The 19,980-nt window shown below is 40.7% G+C and overlaps 1 protein-coding gene across 46 annotated transcripts in view; it reads left to right on the plus strand.

Moving 5' to 3' along the window:
* Positions 1-17,585, plus strand: part of RIMS2 (regulating synaptic membrane exocytosis 2) — a 600,488-nt gene extending 582,903 nt beyond the window's left edge. For all 46 annotated transcript variants that reach the window (XM_059394973.1, XM_059394974.1, XM_059394987.1 and 43 more), the window contains 5 exons: positions 7,923-8,064; positions 12,078-12,190; positions 12,521-12,622; positions 14,105-14,244; positions 14,647-17,585. In XM_059394973.1, the coding sequence (XP_059250956.1) occupies positions 7,923-8,064; positions 12,078-12,190; positions 12,521-12,622; positions 14,105-14,244; positions 14,647-14,865 (716 nt within the window). In that variant the 3' untranslated portion in view covers positions 14,866-17,585. The remainder of the gene's footprint in view (positions 1-7,922; positions 8,065-12,077; positions 12,191-12,520; positions 12,623-14,104; positions 14,245-14,646) is intronic.
* Positions 17,586-19,980: the final 2,395 nt, after the last annotated feature.

Raw genomic sequence — 19,980 nt, forward strand, 5'->3', positions numbered from 1 at the left:
CTGGGTATCAGTCGTTAACTGTCTGCCTTCAGCTCAGTACATGATTCCAGAGTCGTGGAATTGAGCCCAGCATCAGGCTCCCTGTTTGTCAGGAAGCCTGCTTCTCTCTCTCCCACTCCCCCTGCTTGTGTTCCCTCTCTCGCTGTGCCTCTCTCTGTCAAATAAATAAATAAAATCTTTAAAAATAAAAAAATAAAAACTCTACCTTATACCATGCAGTATAAATTAATTTAGTATTGATCATTTATTTTCGTACATTCAGTATTATTTATAACATGACATATTTTTCTATTTTTCTCTTGAGTATTTTCAACTTATATATTGTTTTTAATTCAAATTAGTGTTTTCATTAATGGGTATACTTATACTATGGTAAATTTTAATACAGCATGTTAATTTCACATACAAAGAGTGGACTAAAAGGAGTAATAAATGTAAACGAATGTCAGGAATTAGAGACTTAAAAAATCTGTCTCCAAGGGAAGTCTAAGGAGATATGTTGATGACAAAATGTAATGTGACATCATGGATCAGAAAAAAAATTTCAGATTAAAAAATAAATAAATAAATAAAGCATAGACTTTAGTCGACAGTCATGTATCAGTATTTGTTCATTAACTGTGACAAATGTACTATAGCCATGTAAGATGTTAATAAGAGGGGAAATGGGGTGTGGAGTACGCTGGAATTTTCTGTACGGTCATAACAATCTTCCTGTAACTCTAAAGCTACTCTAAAATGAAAAGCTTATTAAAAGTTATTTTAATATTTTTAAAACATGAACCTGAGATTTAAGAACAATGGTTAAAATCTCTTAAAAGCATACTAACATGAGAAAAGCAAGGAAAGCAGTGACAAAATAAGACATCAAATGCCGAGATTTTATGAACAGAACTGTATTCAAACTGTATTAAATGATGCTGGAAAAAGGAAAAAGTGTCAAAAATTTAGAACCTCTTAGTTACAAATGAATGGAACTGTGTCTTCCAGCAGTTGTCTGTGGATCTACCAGAATAGGTTAGGTTATGCTGTAATAACAAAGGACTTAAATTATTCGTGGCTTAACTCAAAGAATTCTTGTCTCACTCCTTCTGCATGTGCATTAAGAGTCATGCTTGTGGCTGTCCTCGGCCCCAGGCTGGTGGAGGTACCTGTGGCTAACTGCTTCCTCATAAAGGAGGCGGGACATGGTGACTCACACTTCCCGCTGTGGAAGCTTCTCCCGGAAGTTCCAGGGGCCAGTTTTGCCCACATTTCATTGATGGAGCAAGCCTAACTTCAGAGGTCGGGGGACAGGTGACTACATTCAAACAGACCCAATGTCTATCATGATTGTGACTTCTGCTTATAGTTCACTGTATTGTAGCTGTTAACTACGTAACTTTCATAATAGTTTTGACAGAGCTGTTGGAACAAATGGATTTGTGTTAAGCTCTGAAACAATTTTAGAGATCAACTGCTAACTTCTGTTAATTTCTATTTTATTGTAATTGTTAATGCAGATCCTAGTTTAACTCAGAAGAAATTATCAGGTGCTTGTCCCTATTTTGTTTAGACTTTCAGGGGTTTGAATTATATTTATTATAATAAGTATTTAGTAAGTGTATTTATTACAGTAAGAAGCCCCGGGAAACCTAAGTACACAAGTTTTTATATGCAATTATAGCATTCAACTCGTGGAATATCCCCTATTGATACATAATCCACAGATGAAAACGTATGTCCACAGGGGCCACCATTGAGGTGGGATAAAGGGCTGAAAGCATTTCTTATACTTGAAAGTTTGAAGAATTGAGAGGAGTTAGGTGAAATAAAGTTCCATTTGAAAGTCTTCTACTAAAGGGGAGCTAGCTACTTCTGGACCTCAACTTGCTCATTGCTACAATAAGGGAATATACATCGAGCACAAAGGCACAATGGATCCCTGAGGTAGCATCTGAAATTCTATGAATCAGTCATTTTAGAAATTCTCATTTTAATGCATTTTTAAATTCTTTCAGTGTAATGCACATGGCTTCTCTAAATTATACTGACTCTGGAAAATGGTAATTTTCAATAATATGCAAATTCAGTGCCTTATTAATTCAAGGCACACAAACTGGGGCGCAAACTACAAATTAAAGATAGTTTTCAGAATCCACCAGCCTGAAAATCCTGACCCATCAGTAAATCTGCCTGCAAAGCGGGGATGAGACCATCCACGTGAGAGCAACCAAGAATGGGTTCTGTGGGAACAAGATTGAGAAAGAAGTCACCATACCGTGAAGTTTGGCATTTCATTTGGAGCTTTATCTTGGGACTTAGGAAAGTTTCTAAACCCAATAACAGAAAAGGTCCAGGACCTTTTGATTGTTGGTGTCAAGTCACTCAAGGGGTTTTTAGATATTGTGAGAGGAAACTGACCGGTTGTTTATGGTTGTTTATTTTAATCAAGTGGCTTTCTTTGAATACAGAAGGTGCCAAGTTAAATGAGTCATCAGAGTAAGCAGAGCAGAATAACAAGGACACCTCCTGTGTTTTGCTTTCTGCCTGTGATGTTTGGCAATTCAGGAACTTGATTTTTACCTGCAGGCACCTTCTCCAAATACATTATGTTTTAAAATACCTAATACCAGAGTGATTTTAAGGGCTCTACAAAACATAATCTGAGCCTTAGTTCTATAGTTCGCTACTGTGTATTTTTAAACATCTGTAGATTCTCACACAGGCACCTATATTTTAGATGTTTATGGATATGTATGTAGTATATGTATGTAAAACTTTTTAAAAATAATGTATTTTTTAATCATGGCTATTGAGTCCTTAAGAATAATTTCATTTGGGCCACTCCTATGGTCCCCATCGATTTTTTTTTTTTTTTGTAGATTTTGCCATTTAAAAGAACATGTATCTAAAAGATTATCTATTGCTGTTTAATGATTTTCACAAATTTAGCAGCATAAAATACTCATTTATTAGTTTGTAGTTCTGTAAGCCACATGTCTGGAATGGTGTGGTGTGGCTGGGTTTTCTGCTGAGGGTGTGACGTGGCGGAAACCCGGTGTTGGAAGGGCGGAGTTCTTGTCTGGAGGCTCTGGGGGAAAACTGCTTCCAGGTCATCGGCAGGTTCTAGTTCCTTGAAGTTGTAGGCTGATGCCCCCATGTTACTTGCTGTCTCTCAGCGGCCAGAGGCTGTTCGTGGGTCCTTTCGACGTGGTTCCTCCATCTTCAACCAGCAGAGGTACACTGAATGGCTCATGGGTGTCAGATCTCCCTCAGTGACCCTTCTAGAATTAGCTGGAGAAAGCATTCTGGCTTTAATAGGCCCATGTAGGGACGCCTGGGTGGCTCAGTGGGTTAAGCTTCTGCCTTCCGCGCAGGTCATGATCTCAGGGTCCTGGGATTGAGCCCCACATCGGGCTCTCTGCTCAGCAGGGATCCTGCTTCCTCCTCCCCCTCTCTCTGCCTACTTGTGATCTCTCTCTCTCTCTGTCAAATAAATAAATAAGATCTTTTAAAAAATTAAAAAAAAAAAATGGCCCATGTGGCTTTATCAGGCCTATTTGGATAATCTCCCTATCTTTAGGTCAACCGATTAGTAACCTTAATTACATTGGTCAAATCCCTTTTGCCATGTAAGGTAACATAACCATGGGGCCATCTTAGAATTCTGCCTACTACCCTTACCTTATGTAGACGCCCACATCCACTGTTCTCCAAATCCAGTGTTCAGGGTGGGTGACATGACAAAGCATTTGGAGCATTAAATATGAATCACCACGATCCATTGTATTTAGACAAAATTACTTTTATTGTGAATGTCATGCAAAAGGGTTTGTAGTACTGAAAAATACATTTACTTTTTTAAAAAGCCTGCGTGTGCATTAGATCAAAGTACATTTAAAAGACATAAAGACCTATTATAAACACGCAGCATGTTGCTTACAATTATCTGATTGCATCAGATGACAATGAGTAGTTTTATCTCCTCTGTGTCTGCCATTAATCATGATCTTGTTCCTACACTAATGACACAAAGTCATAGACGTTGTAGCTAAAAGACAGCAGAGATAGTTTGTTACCACCCCCTCTCCCATTCCCTGACTTTTTCATAAACGAGGAAGCAGAGACTCAGGGTCTAACTCAGAGAGGCCACAGAGTCCGCTGGTCAGGGGTAGAGATGGGCCTGGAATATGTTTTCTGATTCCCTACCTGATAGTAATAGTAAGGACAGTACCCTTAATTGAAGAGTCTCTATGTATCAGGCACTCTCTTAATCACTTGAAATATAGTGTTTTTCTCATCCTCACAAAAATCCTATGAGGTGGGCATTACTGTCTTTGCCATTTCTCAAAACTACATATCCATAATATGTAGTTTTGAGAAAACTGAGTCACCGGGGTACTAAGTAATGGGTTCAGTGTCACCCAGCCTGTTTCACAGAGAAACAGTCCAACACCAGGGCCTGAGCCTTTCCGGGGCCCTGCCCTTCCCACGCCACCGGCCACTGCTCACGGGGCCTTCTGTGTGCAGTCACAGAGCTCGCTGCACCATCTCCCCCCTGGCTGTATTCTGACAATAAGTCAGCAAATAGCGGAGAATTTGGATCAGGGAACTGTGTATCAACTTCAGCTGTGTCACTTTCTGTATAGCTGCCAGGGCCCATGGACACTGTATCTGTAAACAGGGATTGTTGGAGTTCGGAACAGAATGTAGGTAAAAGGGGGTCTGTAAACCCAAGGATGACACGTTCATTGTATTGTTACTCTTTGACACATGGTAGCTTGTTCTCATCACCCTGGAACAGCAGGTTTTCATATTATTCTTGCTATGGTGGAGTCAAATGTTATATCCTGACACTTTTAGGAATCTCATTTCCTTTGAAGGTCCTATGGCTCCTGGAGATCGCCTCATTCCACATTTTTCAGCTCCTGCAGTGGTACAGCTCACTTGGAGGTGATTTTCCGCATGGGCGTTCTTCATGGGAAGAGAACGGTACAGCCACGTGGAAAGCCCAGGACCTAGCCGTTGGGCAGGCTCCTCACAGCAGCCTGGTACCTTCCATGATTCTGGTGTACAACGGAACAGAACTGTATGACTTTTGGATGTGGCCGCTGGGAGAGCACTGTGAAATAATCATGAATATTAAATTTTTGAGTACAAGCGTCTCTTCATCCCCATCCTTTTTCTAAAAATGTTTTCTCTTTTTTCTGTATTATATGTATTTTCTGCTCTAGTATTTGAAAGGAAGTTGCAGACACTATAACATTTCAGGTCTAAGTTCTTCAGCATTGATCTCTAATGATAAGGGTATATTTTATAATACATGCCACTATCTGTGTAGGAAAATTAACAATTTTCTTATCCTAATATCCAGTCCATGTTCAAATTTTCCTTCTTTGTCCTAAAATTGCTTTTAGAGTGTTTTGCTTTTAGGGTTTCTTGTTTTGTTTTTCCCCCCCCCCAAAAAAAACCAAAGTATACTCATAGAATTTAATGGTTACGTCTCTGTGATGTTTTAAAATCTGGACTGATTCCTCTACCTTGTTAGTTTATTTGTTTGTTTTCATGATATTAACTTTTTAAAGAGACTAAGCCAGTTCTCTTGAACAATACCCCATGTTCTGTGTTTGTTTACTGTGTGTGTGTGTGTGTGTGTGTGTGTGTGTATGTGTGTGAGATTTATCGTTTACTTGGTCCTCTGGTTTTTAGAAACCTAGAAGCTGGTTCCAAAGACCTAATTAGAAACAGTTTGTATATTTTTGTCTGGACTGACTTGATCAGTGGTACTGTGTATTTTCTATCAGGAGGTACCTGTGATTGTCCCACTATCAGTGCTACTAAGTTTGATGACTTGATTAAGATGGTGATAGCTGGCTGCTCTCCCAGAGTTAAAGTCTGTGTTTACCTTTAACAAACAAAACTAAACTGTGGAATGGGTTTGTTTTGGTTTGTTTTGGTTTGTTTTGTTTTGGGGGGGTGGGGTTCATGTGACTATCCTTTCATCTAATGCTGTTAGCATCCATTGATGTGCCTTATCTGAACTATTTATTCCATTGGTGGTTGCAAATTGGTCATTTTAAATTTTTATCATTCCTTTGACACTTATTAAGTGTATTAATTATATACTAAATATAACTAATATTTCTTGGTAAAGAAGAGCCTTCCCTCATCAATCACAGATGCTTTAGATTCTCTTACAGTTCATATCAGTACAACATGTCTGCTATCAATTTTCTAAAATATCAGCCTCTTATTATGGAACTGAGCGGTAGATCAGTCATAGCTTATATTTGATATAAACTTTAGAGCATTTCGATAGACATGGAGATTGGAAGTAGACAATAGATGACATTTAAAGCAGTGTTTCAAAAGGGTGAGCAAATATTATACGTTGTTGCTGGAGGAATTTCAAGAAGTCAAGGTCAATGTCAGCAAATGTTTATTGATCTAAAATGAAATTATTAGTATCAGGCATTAAAAGAGATTACCACAACCCCAAAAGCTAATGGTATGCGTGGTCAATGTAGATACATATTTAGGCCCGACAAGAAGTAAATTAAGACAAATAGTTACTGTCTTAATTTAAATAATTAATAATAATTTAATAATTTTAATTTAATAATAATTTAAATAGGACCATCCCCTGTCCCTCCAGCTTCAGTGGTCTCTCTGCTCCACATTCTGACACGCAAGGCCCTCTGTGTTGGGGGCTCAGGTTCTTGTCTGACACTCCCCCACCATTACTCTTCACCTGGTTACTTCCATCATCCCTCAGCAGCACATGGTTTTTCCTGCCTTCGTGCCTTTGCCTAGGCCCTTCCCTTGACCCCAAACACTTACCTTCTTGCCTCTCAGGTCCCAGTGTACCCATTTCTCAAACCCAGCTAAAATCCCACTCCCTCTGTCAAGCGCCTTCCTTCCTGACCTGTCCAAATCACTTCCGCTTCTTACACTGTCACATCTGTGGTCTCTGACTCAGTTTCCCATCTGGTCTTCTCATTGGCTCCTGTAAGTAAATCTCATATTCAAGCTATGAAAGGACATGACTACTCATGATCCCAAATTAGAAAGCTCTTCTCGGGACGCCTGGGTGGCTCAGTTGGTTAAGCAGCTGCCTTCGGCTCAGGTCATGATCCCAGCGTCCTGGGATCAAGTCCCACATCGGGCTCCTTGCTCCGCAGGGAGCCTGCTTCTCCCTCTGACTCTGCCTTCCACTCTGTCTGCCTGTACTCGCTCTGCCTGTACTCGCTCTGCCTGTACTCGCTCTCTCTCTCTTACAAATAAATAAATAAAATCTTTAAAAAAAAAAAAAAAAAAAAAAAGAAAGCTCTTCTCACGTGGCATTGCTGGGTTTTTGCATTCCTGTTGACAGTCTCTCTGAAAGTTACCAACAGATATAAAACTATATCAGACAGGTTATCTCCCTTGTATGGCTTTCTTTGTCTTCTAATATCGATCACCCTCCAATATCAGGTTTTTGTGTGAGAGTTAAGGCTAGAATTGAGGTTTACTCATCACCTGTTCTTTGGAAACAGAGTCAAGGCCTAATCATTTCATTATGATCAAAAGAAAGGAAAAAAGAAAAAGACAGGCATAAATTAGCATATTTAAATATTACAGTGAAAACAAAGCTTATGTTGTTTTCCTTTAGTTTGAACCTTTTTGTTCCTTTCATAACCAACTCGAACACTGCTTTAAATGGGGAAAAAAAAAAAAAAACCAATGGTACTTTGTGCTTCTTGAAGATTTTTTAAGAATATTTTCATCCCACACAACAAGACATGGTGGGAAATACCTTTTCGGTGTGTCTCCTGAATAAGAGCACTTTGTCTTTCTGCAGTTCTTTCCATCTGAGGAGCTTCCCCACGCTGGCTGAGTATTTTTCGTTAGCGGATGGTGATGACAAAAGCTATCATGTCTCTTGTTTTCCGTCTGTGCAGAAGCAGGAGGTAAAAAGCTACGGAGCACTGTCCAGAGGAGCACGGAAACGGGCCTGGCCGTGGAGATGAGGAACTGGATGACCCGCCAGGCAAGCCGAGAATCGACCGACGGCAGCATGAACAGCTACAGCTCGGAAGGAAAGTGAGTGAGGCCTGCCGTGGTGCGCGTCTCCTCTGTGCCTTTACCGGGACCCTCTCCTTCCTCTCTCTCTCTCTCTCTCTCTCTCTCTCTCTCTCTCTCTGTGCTTTCCCAGAAGCAAACTCACATCTTGAGAGCTCCATTTTCATTTCCACTGGTGGATGTGCTGTGAAGAGAACTTTGGCTTGCCTACCCCCGAGAAGAGGGACCTAGCTGGCTTTTTCTATCAAGGGAAATAGGTTTGAGGATAAAGCGTTTTGCTTTAACAGCAAGGCACTGAAATATGACTGTCACAATACATGCACGTAAAAGTTTGCCTGGTTTCAAGTAATATAGAGACACCCAGAAAAGAGTTAGCTCTCCAGCTGTACCACGTGAACAATGCTAATTGCTCTAATCTTGGCACCTTTTTTTTTTTTTTTTAAGATTTTATACAGAGAGATCACAAGTAGGCAGAGAGAGAGAGGAGGAAGCAGGCTCCCTGCCGGGCAGAGAGTCCGATGCGGGGCTCGATCCCAAGACCCTGAGATCATGACCCGAGCCAAAGGCAGAGGCCCAACCCACTGAGCCACCCAGGTGCCCCCTAATCTTGGCTCTTAAAATGGATTCCTAAAAATTCTAGAATACCTGACACATACTTCATTCCTAGAAGTAGCAGGCAGTTCAGATAGACATAATGCCACAAAGGAAGGTAGTGAGCCCTTCTTTTATGTAGTCAGCAGTACCTCTTCCTTGAATCAGCTGTAGCCCGGACATTTTCAGAGCATTTGTCGAGATAATGTAGCCCCATGACCGACAGATTGACAATAATCAGCAACCACAGATCTATAGATGGTGGCCAGAGGAGGATAATCGAGGAGACTGGGGTTTACGGACCTCCCTCTGTCGTCAGCATGGAAGCATCAGACGTTTAGACAACAAAGATGTGGCCAGATGTGAGGCAAAGAGGAACGTTTGTCTAGCAGGACTATATAAATATGGGAGAGGAACATGGTTTCCATACATGTATCAGTAAGATTGTGTGGGATACCAGTTAAAATGCTTGGATTAACTATGTATTGGGGGATTTAGGTTGGGAGAAGAAACAGATTTGATGTTCATCAAGGAAGTCTTAAAAGGGATGGAGAAGCGATTAAAAAATGAATGTGCACCAAGCTTTCCTCGTTGCAGAATGCTATGGTAGATGCTGTTAGGGATACAAAAATGTCCCAGCTGTGGCCCCTGGCACCCAAGATGTTTATATTTTATGGGAGAAATGGGTTGAATATGCGTATTCATTTAACAAATATTTTCCACGCCTTCCAGCGTTCTAGGCACTGTGCTCAGTTGGTATATAAGTCATACAAGGGGACCAAAATCCATTAGTGGTTAAGACCATTGGCTTTTTAAAATCATATAGGCTTAAGTTCTCCTCTGTTTTTTGGTACTGTAGAAACTTGGATAATTATTTAACTTTTAATTAATAAGTATTTATTAAGTGCTTACAATATTCCAGACACGGTTCTAGGGGCTGGAGTTATATCAGTGAACAAAATAGAAACAAACGAACAAAAAACCCTACCCTCACCAAACTTATGGTCTAAAAGATAAGATGGACAATAAATAAGAAAAGTTGTTAATACGTAGATATAAGGAAAATTCATAAAATATATAGTAGATTAGGTAGTGCGAGTGCCAAAGAGAAAAAGAAAGGAATAGAGATGAGAGAGGGCAGGGGTGGCTGTCATGTAGGGACAGGGAGAAAAATGTATCTGGGTAAAGATTTGAAGAATGTGGACATTCGAGGGAAGAACATTCCAGCCCGAACCCATTCTGAGAGTTGGAGGAAGCAGTTTGCCGGCATCAGCGGTGGGGAAGGCGGGACTGTGCTGGAAGGGCGGGAGTAGACATTAACATGGGAGGCAAGGAGTGGACAGCTTTATAATAACAGTGTGAGGACTTTGCTTTTCCTCTGAGAGGGACGAGAAACCAATGGCAGATTTGAGCAGAGTCCTGATGTTCCCTGACTTGAATTTTAACAGACCGCTCTGATTGCTGCGGGGGTGGAAAGTAAATTTGGCCACAGAGGGAACATCCAGAGGACTGTTCGGTAAGACTGCAGGCAGAAGATAAAGGCTGGGACCACAGTGGAAGCATTATAATGCGAGGTCACATTCTAGATGCATTTTTACAGTAGAGCCTATAAGATTTATTGGTACCTCTGATGTAAGTAAGGAGAGAAAGGGGGTGTATCCGTTTGCTAGGGCTGCCCTAACAAAATACCGAAGATTGGGTAGCTTAAACAACAGAAATTTAGTTTCTCATAGTTCTGGAGACCAGAAGTCCAAGATCAAGGTGTTATCCAGCTTGGTTTTTCCTGGGGTATCTCCTTGGCTTGCAGATGGCCTCCTCTCAGTGTGTGCTCACATGGTGTTTCTCCTGTGCAAGCAAACCCCTGAAATCTCTTGTTCTTCTTAAAAGGAAACCATCAGGGGCAACTGGGTGGCTCAGTGGATGATCCCAGTGTCCTGGGATCGAGCCCCTCGTCCGGCTCTCTGCTCAGCAGGGAGCCTGCTTCCTCCACTCTCTCTGCCTGCCTCTCTGCCTACTTGTGATCTCTGTCTGTCAAATAAATAAATAAAATCTTTAAAAAAAAAAAAAAAAGGAAAGGAAACCATCAGATGAGGTTAGATTAGAGTAGGGCCCCACCCTTATGAGCTCATTTAACCATAATTAACTCTTTAAAGGCCCTATGTCCATGTTCGGGTCATACTGGGGATTAAGGCTTCAGCATATGCTTCGGTGGGGGACAAGGTTCAGTCCGTAACAAAGAGGAAAGGCTAACCCAAGGCTGGACAGTCGAAAGAATGAAGTTGCCATTTAAGATGAGAAGCCCTTGAGAGGAACAGACTTTGCCTTTTTGTTTGTTTTGAGGTTGGCAGTCAGTGTGGGACAAATTGAGTATCAGTTGCCTGTTAGACATCCAAGCAGACAGGTAGGCAAAGCAGATCTAATACTAATAGCAGGTCTGTGGTCCAAGCCGGAGATGGCAGTCTAGGCCATGTCAGCATAGATGGCCTTTAAAACTGTGAAACTGCATCAGATCACCAAGGACACTGGGGCATGCAGGAAAAATAAGAAGTCCAAGTATTGGGCTCTCAAAGCTTAATGGTAGAACCAGTAAGGGAGACTGAAGTAGAGTGGCCAAAGAGGAAAATCAGGGAACCAGAGGGTCTAGGAACCAAAGTGAACCAAGTGTTTCAATGGAGAGGGAGGGCTCCATTGTGTCCGCTGATACTAATGTGTTAAATCAGACAAGTGCTGAGTATGAACAGTTGGGTTACCCGTGTGGCCCCCTGGTGACCTTGGTGGGTGGAGAAAAATCAAGCAAGCAAGAGAGCAAGGAAAAACTGAATACAGTTTCAAGGGAGAACAAGAAAAAAGAAACTGAAGACAGCCCATAGAGTAAACTCTTTCAAGGAGCTTTGAGTAGAGAAATGGGGTGGGAGCTAGAGTAAGAAGGGGAGTTAGGAAAGGGATTTTTTTTTAAGGTAGAAGATTTTTTTTTTTTTTTTTTTTTTTTTTAGGGTGGAAGAATAACAGCAGGTTTTTGTGTACTGATGGGAATGATCTAGAAGAGTTTCTTCATTTGTAAAACAGGATAATAGAATCTATCTCCCAGTGCAGCTAAGAGGATTAAATCCATGAATGCCTATTCGTGGAGTAAGGGCTCAGTAGGTAGCCAGTGCTGTTGATAGAAATCACAGGCCAGACCCTCCAGACAAGGAGGAGAAAGACTCGTACACAGCAGCCTGCAGTCTGGCGTGACAGGTGCTTCTGGTGACATACATGGGCTGCTAGAGAACGAGAAAGGGTGAGCCACGGGTGGTGGAACACAGTGATTGGGGTCCATTAATACAAGCGACAAAAACATGGTGGTAACTGTTCCTGCCCCTGAGTAGGGGCAAGAGGGAAACCCGAGCTGCCTGAGAGTAAATGGGTTGAAGGTTTAATCCCATGTGTTATTTTGCTTTTAGTCTGATTTTCCCTGGTGTCCGCCTGGCCTCCGATAGCCAGTTCAGCGATTTCCTGGATGGCCTTGGCCCTGCCCAGCTAGTGGGGCGCCAGACTCTGGCTACACCTGCAATGGGTAAGAATTTTTTGTCATCTGATTTCGTTGTTCCTCCTTTAGAGTATTGAAAATTACATTCTCTTGTTTCATGGGATCTTTAATAGTATTGTCTGCAGGAATAAGCGTTTTTATTTGTACCAATAAAAGAATTTGAACCGATTTTTCCCCCAAGTTAATTGATAAGCTTGTTAAAGTAAAAGATCATTGGTAGAATTTTAAATATATTTAAATTTATGAAAATATATGGGAAATGAGGAAGTGCTATAAAACAAAGGTCTTTTGCACAAGCCTGCTTCTTACTGCGTTTGTACACTAAGGCTTGTCTGTTTCTTCCTCACGCACCTTTAGGTGACATTCAGGTAGGAATGATGGACAAAAAGGGACAGTTGGAGGTGGAAATCATTCGGGCTCGTGGCCTTGTTGTAAAACCAGGTTCCAAGACACTGCCAGGTAAGAACAGAAGGGATTCTTCTATGATTTGCAATGCCCACTTTTCAATTCAGAGGCTTTATTTTTGATTAGATGCTGAAAACTTAGTTTCTGAATCATTAAAGATACTAATCAGTGAGTCTGTTACCTGTAGTAGTTTGTGTGGTTATCCCAAGTGAGCATGCAGTGAGGGTGGTCTGGTAAGGATAATTTAAGTTAAATAATTCAAGTTAACCTAATTTAAGTAGGTGTGTATGTAGTAGAAACCATTGCAAAATAAATATGTACATAAGAATTTCTTTTTCTTATTAGCTGGTATTTTGTGTTCTTCTTTACTTTATCTGGATCTTCAAAATTCTCCTTGGGAATTTTTAGAGCTCTGCATTAGAATAAAGATAGATTTTTTAAAAAAAAAAATAGAATAAAGATAGATATAGGTTTCCAAAGCAGCATAAGCTTTTGTATCTAGGACATTCTAATTAGACTAACTTTTACTTCCTGTAATGTGCAAGGAAAGAGAGGCGTCATTAGCATTTTGTATTACGATGTCACACATGTCCTACTGTAATGTCATAATCTAAGGTGCCCGGAACCATGGAAAATGACACAGGCCCACTGTACAGTGATGTAGAACATGAGATCCGATATGTGGAACAATTAGTGAGGATTCTGAAATTCGGTTCTCACCCCGGCACCTCCAGTGACTGAAGAATAGTTTTAAATTTTGTAACTTCCCTGTCCTTGCAGAAATTCTAAATGATAATGTGTACAACCTTGCAGGGTGGTTAAGTCAATTGTATTTACAAAGGTCTTGGAGCTAGTTAGCCCACTGTGCTGTAAAGAATACCGTAATTTGTACATGCATGAAAATGCTTTTATGGAGAGTCAAGTACATTTCAAGCCAAACAATTCATAATTAGCTGCCTCTTCCCGGCTTATGTGAACGTATTACATCAAAGCCCCCTGCCTTGTACCCACGCCACCATCAACAAATAAGCCCTTTTGATTAGTAAATGACTGTTATTTAGAAAAAATTTATATTTACTATTTATATTATATAATTATATTATGTAAGCATTTATTATAGAGATTATATTATTTATGTTATAATTTATTTATGAAAAGACATCATCTCAAGCGTGTTTACTTAGGTTTAAGTACTGACAGATGAAAGACTGACGAAGACTTCTCTCTTGAACATTGTTAGGGGCTGGAAGCATTTCACCTTATTTAATGCATTGTTGAAATCTATAAAACCATTGGATGGCGAAATAGTGATCAACTCAGAGTAGCCTCTGGGTTAAAGCTGCCTAAACTCTTTCAGTGGCTGATAGGGACTTCGTATTTAGCTAATGATTTTTACATTATGTGGAAAGACGGATGACTTTTGATTGCCGGTTCTTTTGGCGTAAAACTAGGCCATTGCAGATGTCATCTCCAAGTTGGGTGTTGCGTAACGGCGCCGTGTCACTTAATCCTCCCCTCTGTGTGTTCTTTCCCAAGCACCATATGTGAAGGTGTATCTGTTGGATAATGGAGTCTGCATAGCCAAAAAGAAAACAAAGGTGGCGAGAAAAACACTGGAACCCCTTTACCAACAGCTATTATCTTTCGAAGAAAGTCCCCAGGGGAAGGTTTTACAGGTATTTACTGAATGATTTCTCCCTTATATAGGAAATGGACTCAGACCTTAGACCCACATGTCTTACCGCATTCCCTTCCATTGCTCTCAGCTGAAATTCTTGGGAAATGGCAAAGCAGTGACCCATGTTATCAAGCCGTGGACGCTGTGGTTTCCTTTCCAGTGAGCTAGAGACTTGCCAGCCCCTATCAGACACAAACTCCAGTTTCCCCAGACTCCTTAGGATGTGAACACTCTAGTACACTTTTCCTCATGTGCCTTTATCCCAGCACTATCCCAGCAATTAAAACACAACTGTGGAGTTTGATGTTTGATGATACATGTTGACCAAATGTATTTTATTTTGCAAGTTTCCATGTGCATAATGATGCTGACCTCACTCTCCTTTTTCTTTCGCCAACAGATCATTGTCTGGGGAGATTATGGTCGCATGGATCACAAATCCTTTATGGGAGTGGCCCAGATACTTTTAGATGAACTGGAGCTATCCAATATGGTGATTGGATGGTTCAAACTTTTTCCCCCTTCTTCCCTAGTAGATCCAACTTTGGCCCCTCTGACAAGAAGAGCTTCCCAATCCTCTCTGGAAAGTTCAACCGGACCTTCTTACTCTCGTTCATAGCAGCTGTAAAACTGTTGTCATAGCAACCAGCGTTACAAAAAAAAAAATAAAATAAAAAAAATAAAAAACAACCCACAGGTCGCAAACCCTGGTAACACTGCATGCTTAATGTTGTGTCTTCTGAGCCTGTTTCTAGGGATACAAAGCGATCCTGTGTTCTCAGAGGAAGTTGCACACATTGTGCCCTAAAGATGGTCCTCAGGTCAAAGAGCAGAGTTATGAAGAACTATCAGGCTTGGAGTTCAAGAACACTTGAGTTTGGGTCCAATCTGAAGCCATGGATTAATCTCAAAGAATCAGTCAGTTTCATGCAACAAAAGCCCTTTTCAATGGCACCTTTCTATTTTTATCGTTCCTTTTTCTTCATTTCTCTGACCCCAAAGCCCTATTATGCCACAGAAATGGAGCTATACAGTCATGAAGCCATGTTACGAGTCAAAGAGTGAAGTCCTCGGAAGCATCAGGTGAAAAGCGGGAGACCAAAGAAGTGGTCCGGAACAGACATCCGCCCTCCTCTGCACAGGGACCAGGAGCAGCCCGTCCAGCGTAAGCCGTGGCCAACTTCAGAGCTCCAGCAGGCACGCCACTCCCTAAGGCCACGATGTGTTGGACTCTGAAAAACAAAATTCTGTGGCTCCACTGTACTGAATGAAATTAAAGAAACTTTTTTTGCATGGACACAGATTAGCTGAATACTTAAATTATTTTCTTGGGGCTGCAACTTGCAAAAAAAAAAAAAAAAAAGAATAAAAATCAGCCATTTTCAACAATTTATATTATTTTTAAAAATAAATTTCACTATTGCATGGTTTTAAAAGGGGAAGAGAATGCAACAGGGTGGCACAAAGACACACCATGTTTATTCTTTAATCATAGTCTGTGTTTTGGCAGACATTACAAATGAGAATACTTTCTAGAAGATACTTAAAATTCTCTTTATGTGACAAATAAGCATACTATATTCAATTTATTTCCATGTTAAATATACAAATCTTATAAAGTTCAATATGTGCAAATTGTTCACATCTTTCTTCCTCTTCTCTGTCTCACTTTTCCTCTCTTCTCTTTTAATCTTTCATTTTCTTTCTCCCTACCAGAGTGAACATTATACTAAAAGATCACAAGTTTTTGACCTGATACTCCTTATACCCCCTGTTTGATTCAGAGCTGTAGATGCTTCTGAATTTATGAATTTCTCAAGAGAAAAAAAAAAAAACACCAAAAACTAAGAGCTTTCTTTATTTCAAGCATGTTGAAAAGGATTTTGCAACATGACTTGGGAGTACATTCAAGTAAGTCAGCATGTATTTGATAAAGAAGATATTTGAACTTTTGCAATTTATTGTACAGTGCATGGGACTTTTCTTTTCACCTTCAAAGTTCAGTTTACAGGAAAACCCTAAAATCATGTGCCCATTGTAATGTCTAATAAATTTGTTTTTAGCACCAGCATTATTCATACAGGGGTTAAAATATTATTTCTAGAAGGTCTTAGGTTTTGTTTTTTAATTAATTAAAGCAATTTCTTTAGCCAATTTCCATTTACTATGTGAATAGAAAAACACTGCTAAAAATTTGGAGCCTGAAACACAGGGCTGTTTATTAATTCATTTTTCTGTAGTAAAATACAATTTTTCACAAATTATATTTCTAAAGAAATATAGTAAACATAAATATGCAACAAATAATTTTAAAGCTCCAATTTTTAGGTGACTCAAAGAAAGTCAGTCTGCCTATTAATAGTTCTTTGATGCCATCACCAAAAGTCTACACCCCGAGTCCCCCAAGGTCAAACCCCTGCCTTTGGTTTTAGACAGTCATTACCATTGGGTGGTGCTGCAACGTCAAGTTTCTCTTAAGTTCCCCTCTTGAGAGGAAGAGTCACTGATTAATATAATGAAGCCACCCATACTTTCTGTTTCTTTACGTACACTTTGATAACACATTCCTACAGGTTGATTTTAATTTCTTGCAGAAACTTTTGAAATTCACATACATACCAATTAAGGCCATGCACAAAAATTGCTTTCTTCTTTCTTTCTTTTTTTTTTTTTTTTTCTTTTTAAATTCCATGCTGACCATTAAAAACCATCATGCTTGATATGGTGCAAAAGTTAAAATGAGTATCACTAAAAATGCCTTCTCTTTATGTGGTGCAATATGAAATACACCGAGACTGTGTCTTGACCTTGTGTGATCTACGATGGCCCCAGGTAAAGTTGTCAAAAGAACGAATAAAACTCTATGGAAATAATTTAGACACTTATGTACCAGCAGCAATTAATTTAATAGACCTGTAGTGTCTATACTTTCCCTTAGAATAAACGTTTACCATTTTCCTGATACGAAGATGCAGTCACATAATTTTTTGTGCATATTCCTATAAAAATTATTTCTAATTTTAATAAGAAGGACATGACTGTATGGAATATTTGTACATACTTGTCATTATGCAGTATTTATTTAAAAAGTGGGTGTATTTTTTTTTAATTTTCACATGTCTGCACCTCGACTTGTGGTTTAGTCGTGTAAATAGCACTACTCCAGTGACCATTGCTGCCCTGTACATAGTATGTTTTAAAAGTAAAGGGAATTCCAGTTGGAAAAAAAAAAAAAAAAGGGCAGATTAGTCCTGTAACGAACACCAACTAATGTAAATCACATTCATTCTGGTGATGGTATTTAACACTTTAAATAAAACATTTTCTTTACAAACGTTGTATGCATGGCTTTCTCTGACTTCTCTTCTCCCCATCTCAAGCCTGCTGCCGCTTTTCCCTGAACACACGCGTTGTTTCAATACAACAAAATCATCTTTTCTTACTTCTCCATGACAGAAGCAGCTGGTTGGTCTTAGCAAACAGCCCTCGGTAGAGCGTGTTTTCAGAGTGCCAAAGGATCTCGAACTACACCAGTAGAAGTTGCTGCTTTTCAAAAAAGTGGTTATTCTGTGTGGGGTAGAGACAGATTGGTGTTCTGGATTGAGGTGCTTTCTGTTAAGTGACTCAGCAGCTCACAGAGTCTCAGAGCAAACTGAGTGAGATTTCTGAGTCAGTGTCCCCCCTCTACGGAGAGCAGAGTCCTACTAGAGAACCCCACGCAGACGCTGCCGTTTTCTGGGCGAAGGTGACAGAAGTGACAGTGGGTTTTCCGCCACTGTGTCAGTTAAGCTTTGTTGGGGTGGGGGTTGCTTTCTCTGCTGGGGAGACACCTGTGCTAACATGGTGGGGAACAACCTGTCCAGAGACCAGCTTCTCTTCTGTGGCTCCAGGTGGGAAGGTTTCTCCATCTCCTAAGATGGAGGCAGTTCCTCAAACTGGAAGAAAAAACTCCAGCAGAGCTCTGATGGAAGTTTTCCCTGGCTGTAAATTTAGAAGGGAGCTTAATTATTACAAATCCAAACCTAGTTCTCTCTCTGTTCTTGGAAATCACCATTTCTTCCATTTCCAAGGACTCCATTTCAGCTCAGTCCTCCATGCCTATCCCAGATTACTTTTCATTATTCCATTCCATTCTTCTATTCTAACTCCTGTTATAACACCCCCTTGCCTTCTTTCTATGTCCTCTCCTGAAAAGCCCTTCTACCTCCTCAAAACCGATCCACGCTGGTCCCTCCCTGCAACCCCTAGTTCAGGACGGAGCTCCTCTGGAGCTCTTCCTGACTGAACCCCAGCAACAAGACTGCTGTTGATGCCAACACCTTCACTCTCCCAGGAACTGCCAGTCGAGGCACCACAAACAGCAGTAAAGGATGTGGGGGTCACTCTTGCAGGGGCTGACAGAGGAATGGTCAAAACATTACCGAAGCTGTCTGCCCATACTGTCTGACTCCCAAGAGTATAAGCAACTGACTTCTACATCACAAACCAGTTTGGGTTTTTTCCTTTTAAATTAGACTTTAAGGACTCTAAGGACTGGTTCCTGACTCTGCCAGTTACTTACATTCTCCTTTGACAACGTCACTTATATTCTGAGTCTCACTACCCACAGCTGCAAGTAAAGCTACCCAGTACGTTGGGTTGTCACAGGGATTAAACAAAATACCGTATAAAGAACACAGCACCGAGACTGTTAACTATTAAGAGCATAAATAATTGATTAGGAGGTTTTAAAAACCAACTCTTTCTTTGCTGGTCTGTCTCATCGAAGGCACAAGTCTTCCTAAGGAGACATGTTATTTTCTCTGGACACTCAGGGCCGCACTGGATTGGAAGGTAGCTGTGCTGGGCTCCCTGCAGACCACGTCTGATCTTCCCTGAAGAAGAACGTGCCCCCAGTGGGTTCAGACAATCTATCATCAGGCCTCCATAAAAGAAAGACTCCAGGAAGAAATCTCAGCAAGTCAGCTCAGGACCTCCTCAGAAGGGAGCACTTAGCAGATATGGTTGGGCAATCATCCAAAAGATGGGACCTTAAAAATACCCTGGGAGAGGTCACTGCACTTGGGCTGGCTCTCTGTCCTGGAAAGTCAGTGATGGCAACAGAAGCCCCAGGTCCTGAGAGATCACATGACATGGGAGCAGGGTGACCTCAGAATCCTGAGACAGCCCTGAGCTCCTTATCATGCATCTTCTCTGATCGTTTCCTAGGCAAGAGATCGGTCAGGCTTTTCTCTGCTTCTCACCTCCAGAGTCTGGGCTCCCCTTTTGTCATTAGTCTGGCTGGTGGGATGCTGAGGACAACAGACTTTCTGGGTGTCCAAGTAAAGGCAATGAGAACCCCTACAGACTACACGGGGGACTGGTGATATACTAACATACCCAAACCCTGAGGCTGATGACCTAAGCGCTATCTGGGAGTAATGAACAGCATGACAGCAAGAAATTGTGTGTTCGATCATCCTAAGCCTTTCTTAGCAAATTTCAAGCTCTTGATGGAGAAATTTTGGAAATTGTGAGAAAGTGTATGTGTTGCCTAGTTCATTCTTGACTTATTATAGCCAAGAACTTTGTGTGCTGACAGACAAAACAAAAAACAAAAAACAAAACAATGTTTTGATGGTAAGGGGGAACAGGACACGGGCTGACTCATCCTGAATATTCTGAGTTCTGACCAGTGCTGAGCACTAGAAGTTGATAATCTAGTCTCTAGGTACAAACTTGGTGCCTGAAGACT

The sequence above is a fragment of the Mustela nigripes genome, chromosome 3, assembly GCF_022355385.1.
Source record: "Mustela nigripes isolate SB6536 chromosome 3, MUSNIG.SB6536, whole genome shotgun sequence".
NCBI classification, from domain to species: Eukaryota; Metazoa; Chordata; class Mammalia; order Carnivora; family Mustelidae; genus Mustela; species Mustela nigripes.